This window comes from Erpetoichthys calabaricus, chromosome 4 (assembly GCF_900747795.2).
Source record: "Erpetoichthys calabaricus chromosome 4, fErpCal1.3, whole genome shotgun sequence".
Classification (NCBI taxonomy): domain Eukaryota; kingdom Metazoa; phylum Chordata; class Cladistia; order Polypteriformes; family Polypteridae; genus Erpetoichthys; species Erpetoichthys calabaricus.
In genome coordinates this window covers 10,357,684-10,370,160 of record NC_041397.2, presented here as the reverse complement: position 1 = coordinate 10,370,160, position 12,477 = coordinate 10,357,684, and the positions used below count along the sequence as shown (strand labels likewise).

The 12,477-nt window shown below is 42.5% G+C and overlaps 1 protein-coding gene and 1 long non-coding RNA gene across 4 annotated transcripts in view; one reads left to right on the top strand and one right to left on the bottom strand.

Moving 5' to 3' along the window:
- myo16 (myosin XVI) overlaps window positions 1-12,477 on the bottom strand; it is a 774,098-nt gene that overhangs the window by 442,412 nt on the left and 319,209 nt on the right. For both annotated transcript variants that reach the window (XM_051926297.1, XM_051926296.1), the window contains exons 13-14: window positions 9,954-10,081; window positions 339-444 (exon numbers count right to left, since the gene is read on the bottom strand). In XM_051926297.1, coding sequence (XP_051782257.1) covers window positions 339-444; window positions 9,954-10,081 — 234 coding nt within the window. The remainder of the gene's footprint in view (window positions 1-338; window positions 445-9,953; window positions 10,082-12,477) is intronic.
- LOC127527475 (uncharacterized) overlaps window positions 1-12,477 on the top strand; it is an 89,801-nt gene that overhangs the window by 48,877 nt on the left and 28,447 nt on the right. The window lies entirely within an intron of this gene.

The window sequence follows — 12,477 nt, the reverse complement described above, 5'->3', positions numbered from 1 at the left end:
AGTCACCCTTTTTTATATAATGGGATGATATTTGCCATTTTCCAGTCCTTCAGTATCTCTCCAGTGTGCTGTGACTTCCTAAAAATATGCATTACGGGTTTATATCTGTAGTTGCTAGCCTCCTTAAGAACTTGAGGGTAAATATTATCTGGTTCTGATGATTTGTTTGATTTCAGCTTATTTAATCTAAGCGTCTCTTCTCTCTCTACAATTTCCAAATCCCTCAGTATCTCCTTAGTAGTCCCTGTTACCACTTTGCGATTATCCTGAGGTTATCTTGAGACAGTGATTTACTGATTGAGCTTCATTCCTGCCTATCTTAACCTGAAAAGACTTACGTGTTTTATTTTGGCATCCAACGCACAGCCTTTTGTACCAGATCGACACGCCAGGTGCTTCACGATGTGCTTACAGGTTTCCGTTTTCCCAGAGCCGCTTTCCCCACTATAAAACAAAACAATGCAGAACTTAGGAAAAGGAATTTCAATCTCTCTATTATAATAAAAAAATCTTGGGAAGAGAGACGAGACGTGACTTTCTCAGAGAGACACTTTCACATCCCGCGAGACGAGACTTTGTGCCAAGAGATTTAACCATGCCCGAGGCTGGAAATAAAAGACAAAGAGTAGATGACAAAGTAGAACGTTGTAAAGAATTCATAAACGTTGGTGCGATACACATGCAGAGCATGTTTAGAGATAACGGAAGTACGAAATTCGAAAGTCTTAAAAAAATGACAGTAAAGATCACATTAGCGCAAACAAATGGAAATTATTACTCGGTGAAATAACGGAACAGCGAAAACAGTTTGAATATATTGTTCGGATTTAAACTTTAAGTCAGAGACTTGTAGATCGTCTAATTCGTGTTGCCATTACAGAAAAGTAGCCTTTTCTTCCCAATTAAGAGGCATATCCATGAGAATTAAAATATTTGTTGTTTGTTGAAAATGAAATCCCGCGAGAGAAATTTCAAGCCCTGTGACACAAAACTTTATGCACAGAGATTTGGAAAAGTCCCACCCACATCTAAAACATGTACAATCATTTCTCATTTGTGTGAATGCTATTGTCAGACGCAGTTCGTGTAGAGAGAAAGAAACAATATTCACTCACGGGCAGTTATACGTTGTGTTGTCACGATGTAATTCCAAACACGGAATCAAAATTTAATGCGATTTTGTCGAAAAGGTAAAAGTGAAAAGAGATCGAATATATGGACATGTGTGATTTGGCAGAAGGATGTAGATATTGTTCGGCTTTAAACGTTAAGTCTGAGACTTGTAGATCGTCTAATTTGTGTTGCCATCAGGGAAAAGTCATGTTTCTTCCCAATGAAGAGGTGTATCTGCGAGAATTAAAAGATTTGTTGTTTGGTGAAAGTGAAATCCACATACGCGAGTGGCAGAGACGCGAAGTTGCTGGCGTTTAGCGCATGCAGGAGGGTTGGCGAGTGAAGCGAGTAGGGGGCAACGCTCCCTAGTATTTAAAAAATATATAAACATACAGCATACAGCACCAGTCAAGCAAAACTGAGCAAACTGAAACAGTCACTGGTATGGTGTACTTCACATCAAGAACTAAGAAGTCTGAACTAGCGCACGCTAATTGAGGGTGTTGATCAGAAATGTATCGATGAGGTTGAAGTACAGGGTGATGCAAAAAAGATTCATCTGATTTCTGAAGTGCCATATTTTTACAATGGTGAGGCGCCTATAAGCAATCAATCACATACCAATTGAAAAAGGGGGGGGGGGAGAGGGGTGCGGGTCATAGAGTTTTTGACTGTCACCGGAGGATGGAGTGCCACCTCATTGGCACCAGGAAGTTCGAGCATTTCTCAACAACAGGGTTCCTCATCGCTGGATTGGCCGTAAAGGAGTCCACGATTTGGCATTCTGGCCCCCAAGATCACCAGATCTCACTCATTGTGACATTTTTTTTGTGGGGGGGGGGGGAGGGGTACGTTAAGGATTCTGTTTGTGTGCCACCACTCCCAACAACCCTGGATGATGTCCGAAATTGCATCGAAAGAGCCATAAGTACAGTGACACCCGACACACTCAATCGAGTACGGGATGAATTTGACTATTGCGCTGATGTTGTCCGTACAGCTGCAGGAGGTCATGTTGAGCACTTTACATAATTATATATTTAAAAGCCAAATACCACTGACTCACTCATCATGAAATCTCGCGAACCATGAGGACTTGGGACTTGAAATTTGGAATGTATGTTACCCTTGCCCCATAGGTGCTCACTAAAAAACGGTTTTAAACATTTCGTGGTCCAAGCCAAGGTTATTATAGTTTTGCCCTTTTGATATTAGTTTTTATTTCTATATTTTTTCTGATCTTACTTAGAAATTCAGTTTAGTTTTAGTTTTCCTTCATCATGTATTTTTAGTTTTAGTTTAGTTTTTACTTCACAAAGACATTTCTATTTTATTTTTTATATATATTAGTTTCAGTTTTAGTTTTAGTAATTATGGCATGGAGCTCCTACGGAGTTTAGTTTTGTGTCACAATCAGGCAGAACTGTACACTTAACGGATTTGGATACGAGTTTAATGTCAGTGGAAGCTTACTACACTACATGGTTTACTATCTGGTTTTGTTTTTGTCTGATAAAAACAAGCATAATCAAAACTAGATACTGAATATGAACAATTTTACATAATATTATAATTTTTAAAATATTTTCTCATGAACATCATGGGGGCTTAGAAAGAACAGGGCTCTTAGACTTGAATCAGTGTGCAGACCCCACTTATTTGTATTGAGGGAAACAAAGAATAACAAGCATGTAGTGTCAAGGTTAGGGGTAGTATCAGGTAATTTGATTTGTGAATATGAACTAAAAAAGATAAATTAATAAACATAGAATAAATACAAAAACCCATTAGTATGTTTAGTTTTTCCTCACTTGGCAGACTCTCTTTGCCTACCTACCTTTGTTTGTAACGCTTCATTGTTAAACATTGTTTTTAAAGCAAAAGAGATTGGTCAGCAACAATATGCTGATCTTGTATTACAACCTAGTCAGTCTCTCTCTCGATCAGCGCCATTTTATTTTCAAAAAGCGGGAGTGGTCTCCCCTCGACTTTCTTGTATACTCAGATATGGGGATGGATATTTGAGGAGTAAACCGCAAGACAATGATTATATTTTTATATTGTGTACATTAAAGAACCATCAACAGAAAATCCATCCATCCATCCACTTCCCAACCCGCTGAATCCGAACACAGGGTCACGGGGGTCTGCTGGAGCCAATCCCAGCCAACACAGGGCACAAGGCAGGGAACCAGTCCTGGGCAGGGTGCCAACCCACCGCAGAACACACACAAACACACCCAGCACACACTAGGGCCAATTTAGAATCGCCAATCCACCTAACCTGCATGTCTTTGGACTGTGGGAGGAAACCGGAGCGCCCGGAGGAAACCCACGCAGACACGGGGAGAACATACAAACTCCACGCAGGGAGGACCCGGGAAGTGAACCCGGGTCCCCAGGTCTCCCAACTGCGAGGCAGCAGCGCTACCCACTGCGCCACCGTGCCGCCCCATCAACAGAAAATTAATAATATATTGAACAATTATTAGGGCGGCACGGTGGCGCAGTGGTAATGCTGCTGCCTTGCATTTAGGAGACCTGGGTCCTCCCTGCGTGGAGTTTGCATGCTCTCCCCGTGTCTGTGTGGGTTTCCTCCGGGTGCTCTGGTTTCCTCCCACAGTCCAAAGACATGCAGGTTAGGTGGATTGGCGATTCTAAATTGGCCCTGGTGCGTGGGTGTGTTTGTGTGTGTCCTGCGGTGGGTGGGTTGGCACCCTGCCCAGGATTGGTTCCTGCCTTGTGCCCTATGTTGGCTGGGATTGGCTCCAGCAGACCCTTGTGACCCTGTGTTCGGTTTCAGCGGGTTGGACAATGGATGGATGGATGAACAATTATTATAAAAGTGAAGTTGAATAAATCGGACTCTGCAGCTGCATGAATTAAAAAAAAAAAAAAAAATATGTATGTATTCAGGTAAAGTACCACTTCCGGGTGATGGATTTGGTCCAAAAGTTAATACAGATCTACAATTGTGGTGTAACAACCACATGCCAAATTTCATCCATCTAACTAGTTGCGTTTTTGAGTTATCGTGCTTACACACACACATACGCGCACACACACAATTTTAAAAAACGGAATTTTTGGACGCTGGGAGGTCTATAACGTTAAGATTCATCAAAAATATCGGGGTCAAATTGTTTTATGATTACTATACTTTCTCTATACTTCGTATATGAGAAAGTAGAAACGATTTCTCCTGTGCGAAGTGGCAGGTGAATTGCTGTCAACAAAAATCAGTCACCTGAGAGATAAATTGAAACGTTACTCACTTGTGATTTTCTGTCCATATGGTATAAACGTTTTGTCGAGCAGCACATTGTGATTTCAGCCGTTTGAATTACATCTTGATATACAACAAGCACAAAGAAAGGCGGCACGGTAAATCGTTTCTATTTCACACGCTTTATGCACCCGCATTTAGCTTGCTATGTCACCGCATATGCTATGTGAACAGCCGCCCTCTGTCACAAGCGATGTTCACTGGATGAATATGTGCAGGTGGCTCGTGGTGAACGACTTTCTGTTTTAGAGTTAAAACTTACAAGGGTTAAAAGACTAACGGCAAGAATATTCATTCAAAAAACGAAAACTAAAAATATTTTACTAATTATTTTATTTCAATTAGTCTTTCCAGCTTCTTTAATAGTTTTGTTTAGTTTTAGTTTTTCATTTCGGTTTTGTTAATTATTTTATTTCAGTTTATGAAAATGTTTTTTTAATAATAGTTTTAGTTTTCGTTAAACTATAATAAGCTTGCTTCGCATGATACGTTGGCGAGCTCTGTAAGCCCCGCTTTTTCTTTGAAGGACAGGTGTGTGGCACATTGACTGGCAGAATGACACCCGACCTGTTGCTGCATCCAAACGGTGCCATCGTTCGCCTTTACGAATGCATTGTTCTCATATGTGAGTGGACATTTCTTGTTCTCTTTCTCCGATGTAGAACACTCATCTGAGTTCACCTCTGCTATAGCACACCTTTATTTCAAAACTATCAGTGTCAGATTGGGATGGGGGAGTGTGAATGTGACTGAGAGAATAAAACTGAATAAAGAAAAAAAACGCTAACCTTTACAAGTACCATAAATTTACACCCGCTCTTACAGACTCAAATCAAATGTATGTTTTTACTCTATAATAGTAAGAATAAGAGCAGCTCACTACTCAAAATGGAGGCCAGGGCCGGATTTATATGAAAAGAGGCCCTAGGCTATTCCACTTATGAGGTCCTTTCACCTTCCATTTTTAAGTTTGTAATTTACATGAGAGATATTAAAATACGTAATACGCGTTGATCTTAACCAATACATTTTTATGTTTGTTTATTAGTCATATGCGTAGAATTTCTCCTTATTTTCGGTTCAGTTTTTTAGTGTTCACTGTTTTTAGAATAGTGTAATTTTAATTTTGCTAACAATTTGAATGTAGGCCCCTCTTGATCTTGAGGCCCTAGGCTGAAGCCTAGTTAGCCTATAGGAAAATCTGGCCCTGATGGAGGCACCTGGAATCGAACCGTGAACATCTTGATTACGAATCACTAGTTCTTACAGCTGCGCCACCAAAGCAGTCGTATAAGATGTGTGTCAATGTCGCACCCTAATCCGAGTTTGTTTTCTGCAGTTATATTCTTGAATGTTTTGTTATACTTGTACCTTTTGGGAAAGTGTATATTTGATATTTGGACTTCAGGCTTCAACATTTTGTCATTTATTACTAAAACATGAAAAACATTTCTGTTTTAATGATGTGTTTAGATAGATTGTTGTAGACACGGAGCACACATGAAATGCATGTATTCCAAATAACGATATACTGTATTATTTACCCTCTAGAACTCCAGGCACCTCACACGCAGATAAACACTGAGCACCTTCTATGCGAATTGAATTACAGTGGTAAAGCAGGCTGCTTGTGCTGGTCAATACATTTACAACACAAAAGACACTGACAGAGAGGTGCAAAGGGATTTAAGGTGGGCCGGGATTACGAGTTTTTCTCATAGGCTTTGGTAACTCTAGTGTTAATCTGCAGCAAAAATGGCTCACTAATTAAGAAGAATGAAAATCTGCAGCCACTGTGACCCACCGGGACCGGAGTTGGACACTCCTGTTTTAGACCTCAGCCCTAGCATGCATGACTGCTCTGATGGGGAAAACAGGCCATAGCAGTAAAGATATTGATGACTTCTCTACATCGTCCAGTGCTAGGATATGTGGAAATGAGCCCCAGACCCAAACAAGAAACAGAGACACAACTGCAAAATACACCCTTTAACTTTCTTCTTTATTAGCACACAGTGCTCAAATCGCCAGTATGGCTCAGTCTCTATATCTTCTTTCTCTCTCTCTTTTCTTCTGCCAACTCCAGCTCCCTGAACAGAGTGAGGCAGCCTCTTTTATAGTGTACCCGGAAAGTGCTCCAGGTACACTCTGATCTTCTTCTGGCAGCACTTCTGGCTGTGTTGGAAGTGCTGCAGTCCAAGGCTCCGGGATTGTCTAGGACAGGGGTAGGAAATGTCAGTCCTGGAGTTTCTTAATGAGCAGTCATTTATTGCTGATGAAGCACTTATTGCTTAAGTGATAGTTTGATGCTTCATTTTAGTGGTCTCGCTTGCTTAGTTTCCCCTCCCTTAATTCCTTATTTTAATCTTAAACAGCTGCATTCAGGGTGTCAATGGCTCCTTATTAGCAATAAGATGTAAATGAGAAAGCGGCCAGTAGTTCTCCATCTCCATTCTAAACAAATCAATCCATCCATCCATTATCCAACCCACTATATCCTAACTACAGGGTCACGGGGGTCTGCTGGAGCCAATACCAGCCAACACAGGGTGCAAGGCAGGAAACAAACCCCGGGAAGGGTGCCAGCCCACACGCACACACACACACGCACACCAAGCACACACTAGGGCCAATTTAGGATCGCCAATGCACCTAACATGCATGTCTTTGGTCTGTGGGAGGAAACCCACGCAGACATGGGGAGAACATGCAAACTCCACGCAGGGAGGACCCGGGAAGCGAACCCAGGTCTCCTAACTGCGAGGCATCTAAACAAATCCAAATCATATTATGTGATATCATCTACTGTTAAATTCTGGTCTATATTTGTAAAATTTTTATTTTTATACTGTATTGAGGATTTGTTCTGTTCTGTGTACTGTATTATATTGTATTGACCCCGCTGACACCCACTGCACGCCCAGCCTACCTGGAAATGGGTCTCTCTTTAAACTGCCTTTCCCAAGGTTTCTCCCATTTTTCCCTACAAGGGTTTTTTTGGGAGTTTTTCCCTGTCTTCTTAGAGAGTCAAGGCTTGGGGGGCTGTCAAGAGGCAGGGCCTGTTAAAGCCCATTGCGACACTTCTTGTGTGATTTTGAGCTATACAAAAATAAATTGTATTGTATTGTATCTTACTTGTTTCCATTTACATCTGTGTGTGTTCATCATTCACTATTTGATTCAATAAAACACTTAATAGAAAAATGTGACAGACTGAAAATGATCAGTATTAGGCTTCAAATCATTTTGGTAATACCCTTGGAAATGAAAAATATCTACAAAATAAGAACCTAACATTGCAGACTAACAAGCCATAAAATTAAATAAGGTCTAAGATTGGCAAGGATTGGTTTCTAATGAAGCAACTGGGTTGAAACAAAAACCTGCAGCCACTGCGGCCCTCTGGGAATGACTTTGCCTACCCCTGGTCTAGGCACCCCCTAGCGGTGACGCCAATATAATCCAAGGGGGGCTGCCCTCTCGAGTCCCGGGGGAGGTATTATTGTGAATATGTCCTCTCCCCCTGTTCCTTCCACTAGAAGGGTGTTTTCCGACTGGGCAAGGCCTCCAATTTTCTGTCACAGATAATAGAAGCCGACATGATGAATTCCAGATGTGTACAGTGCATCCAGAAAGTATTCACAGCGCATCACTTTTTCCACATTTTCTTATGTTACAGCCTTATTCCAAAATGGATTCAATTCATTTTTTTCCTCAGAATTCTACACACAACACCCCATAATGACAACGTGAAAAAAGTTTACTTGAGGTTTTTGCAAATTTATTACTTAATAAAAAAATTGAGAAAGTACATGTCCATAAGTATTCACAGCCTTTGCCATGAAGCTCCAAATTGAGCTCAGGTGCATCCTGTTTCCTCTGATCATCCTTGAGATGTTTCTGCAGCTTAATTGGAGTCCACCTGTGGTAAATTCAGTTGACTGGACCTGATTTGGAAAGGCACACACCTGTCTATATAAGGGTCCACGGTTGACAGTTCACGTCAGAGCACAAACCAAGCATAAAGTCAAAGGAATTGTCTGTAGACCTCCAAGACAGGATTGTCTCCAGGCACAAATCTGGGGAAAGTTACAGAAAAATTTCTGCTGCTTTGAAGGTCCCAATGAGCACAGTGGCCTCCATCATCCGTAAGTGGAAGAAGTTCGAAACCACCAGGACTCTTCCTAGAGCTGGCCGGCCATCTAAACTGAGCAATCGGGGGAGAAGGGCCTTAGTCAGGGAGGTGACCAAGAACCCGATGGTCACTCTGTCAGAGCTCCAGAGGTCCTCTGAGGAGAGAGGAGAACCTTCCAGAAGGACAACCATCTCTGCAGCAATCCACCAATCAGGCCTGTATGGTAGAGTGGCCAGACGGAAGCCACTCCTTAGGAAAAGGCACATGGCAGCCCGCCTGGAGTTTGACAAAAGGCACCTGAAGGACTCTCAGACCATGAGAAAGAAAATTCTCGGTCTGATGAGACAAAGATTGAACTCTTTGGTGTGAATGCCAGGCGTCACGTTTGGAGGAAACCAAGCACCGCTCATCACCAGGCCAATACCATCCCTACAGTGAAGCATGGTGGCGGCAGCATCATGCTGTGGGGATGTTTTTCAGCAGCAGGGACTGGGAGACTAGTCAGGATAAAGGGAAAGATGACTGCAGCAATGTACAGAGACATCCTGGATGAAAACCTGCTCCAGAGCGCTCTTGACCTCAGACTGGGGCGACGGTTCATCTTTCAGCAGGACAACGACCCTAAGCACACAGCCAAGATATCAAAGGAGTGGCTTCAGGACAACTCTGTGAATGTCCTTGAGTGGCCCAGCTAGAGCCCAGACTTGAATCCGATTGAACATCTCTGGAGAGATCTTAAAATGGCTGTGCACCGACGCTTCCCATCCAACATGATGGAGCTTGAGAGGTGCTGCAAAGAGGAATGGGCGAAACTGGCCAAGGATAGGTGTGCCAAGCTTGTGCCATCATATTCAACAAGACTTGAGGCTGTAATTTCTGCCAAAAGTGCATCGACAAAGTATTGAGCAAAGGCTGTGAATACTTATGGACATGGGATTTCTCAGTTTTTTTATTTTTAATAAATTTCCAAAAACCTCAAGTAAACTTTTTTCATGTTGTCATTATGGGGTGTTGTGTGTAGAATTCTGAGGAAAAAAATGAATTTAATCCATTTTGGAATAAGGCTGTAACATAACAAAATGTGGAAAAAGTGATGCGCTGTGAATACTTTCTGGATGCACTGTATTTGACATCACGCTGGGCACTCCGCACTTCTCATCAGCAGCCATCCCCCGTAACATTAACACTTCATACGTTTCTTTCATAAAGTCATTGGTCATTTTTCCAGTGGCACAAGGCTACCAGCAGATCTTGTCAGGAAAGATGGAGTGCAGAGTGTGAGGCAAAGATCTCTCCATTGAAGACAGACGAGTAAATAAGCGGAAATCAATTGTAAATCTGAAGCGTAAATGGCCCCAAGGGCAAGCAGCAACTGCCAGAGACATTAATCACACATCGAAACGGCGGACGGCGCCTTACCTGAGGATAAAGCATTGGGGGCGTCGCTCCTGGAACATCAGATGGTAAGCCCTCTCGGCAGAGGAGAAGATGTGAGGCGGGAGCGAGGAACAAAGCCTCGATGAGGTGCTGCGGTAAAGATGACTGACCTGCAACACAGCAATAGATTAATGGAAAACATCAGGAGTGACAGCGGAAACAATCAAGGCCAAATTCTCATTCAGACAGAACTGGGAATTGTGCACTGCGGGCACTGATTAGAATTCATACGCTGACCCCTGCACTTTTGGTAAATGAGGAGAATTTGATTATTGTGGTAGGCCCTGCCCTGCCGTTTATATTTTGCTTGACATAAGGCTACATCATATCATATGACTTTTCAAGCGATTTTCAGTGGTAGCCTTCATTTACATAATCTTAGCGAGTTGGAGGCAGCCAGGAGCAACTGCCTAATGTGACATACCAGGCAATTCAGTCCAAGCTAGGTCGCGACTCGCTCTGCTAAAACCAAACAGGTTTGATTTTTGTCTTTAGTCGTAGGGGCGGGCTGAGTGTGCATGAGACCTGACAGCCAATGAATGTACATTCCGGAAGTACAATGCCACACGAGAGAGTGCCGGTGTTCTGGACCCCACAAACAGAAGAGTAGCTTCTGTTGTCTCTTTGATGATTTGACAGAATAGAAAAAAGAAGAAAAAACACAAGAGATCACGGGTTAAAATCCACATAGCTATTGACCCTTCGTACAGCTCCGGCTCCAGCAGGCAACTTGCTATTGACTGGCCTAAAATGGGGAGAGCAGGACTGTGCTGGAAGGTTGGCACTCAGTCGGTAAATGTAACGAAGGCAGCAATTTTCAGTCAGGTAAATTCACACGGACTGTCAAGAAGATTGTCTCCAAATGTGACTTACAGTCATATGAAAAAGTTTGGGACCCCCTCTTAATTCTTTGGATTTTTGTTTCTCATTGGCTGAGCTTCCTTTTAATATCTGACATGCCTTATGGACACAGTAGGATTTCAGCAGTGACATTAAGTTTATTGCATTAACAGAAAATATGAAATATGCATCATAACAAAATGAGACAGGTGCATAAATGTGGGCACCTCAACAGAGATATGACATCAATACTTAGTTGAGCCTCCTTTTGTCCTCTAGACGCTGTCCTCCTATAGCCTCTGATGAGTGTCTGATTCTGGATGGAGGTATTGTTGACCATTCTTCATACAAAACCTCTCCAGTTCAGTTCAATGTGATGGACAGCCTGCCTCAAATCATCCCATAGATTTTCGATGATATTGAAGTCATGGGACCGTGACGGCCATTCCAGAACATTCTACTTCTCCCTCTGCATGAATGCCTTTGTAGATTTCCAACTGTGTTTTGGGTCATTGTCTTGTTGGAATATCCAACCCCTGCGCAACTTCAACTTTGTGACTGATGCTTGAACATTATCCTGAAGAATTTATTGATATTGGGTTGAATTCATCTGACTCTCGACTTTAACAAGGGCCCCAGTTAGGGAATCCATTCCCGGACGGGTTTATCCATTCCTGGGAATTCGGGAATCCTGCATTTCATTCCCGGGAATCCCGGGCTCCCGGGCATCTCACATGTGAATGGTTTTAGAACGACTGACACTTTATTTTTAATAAAACTACTGCAATATGTTGACACCTTATCTACAAGCAGTTCATGCTGTCATAGAAGTACATGTATCTTTAGTTGTGGAAATAAGAGCATAGAAAGCACAACGTCCTCATAGGTGGCGCAGTGATAGAGCTGCTGCTTTGCAGTAAGGAGACTGTGGAAGATTGTGGGTTCGCTTCCTGGTTCCTCCCTGTGTGGATAGCGCTTTGAGTACTGAGAAAAGCGCTATAGAAATGTAATGCGTTATTATTATTAACGTGTCCGGCGTGCGGTCGTCCATGCGAGAGCGCAGCTTCATGCACAAGAACGCCAGCCGCTGAGAAAGCACACTCTGCCTCCACTGAAGTAGGTGGCACAATCATCAGATACTGATACACTTGTTCTAAACAACGCTCGCGCTTGCTGTTGCACTGAAACACCGCCAATTCAGCTTTTATTGATGCATCCAGTTTCTTGTCATCATTCTGTGACTGACGCATTGAAATTTCAGGTTACTATTCAAAGCTGTTGTCTGATGAAGTGCAAGCTGCAGCAATGGTGCCTCCTTAATTATTTTCAAATATAACTCTGTCATTTCTACACTTTTACATGTTGTATATGCGAGCTTGGCCATTCCTGTTTTCCCAGGAATTACAGCAGTTTGGATTTCCTAGCCCCAGTCCCTTGAACTAGCCACACAGCCCCACAGCATGATGGAACCTCCACCAAATTTGACAGTAGGTAGCAGGTGTTTTTCTTGGAATGCGGTGTTCTTCTTCCTCCATTAAAAGCACTTTTTGTTCTGACCAAATAACTCAATTTTTGTCTCATCAGTCCAAAGCACTTTGTTCCAAAATGAATCTGGCTTGTCTAAATGAGCATTGGCATACAACAAGCGACTCTGTTTGTGGCGCAA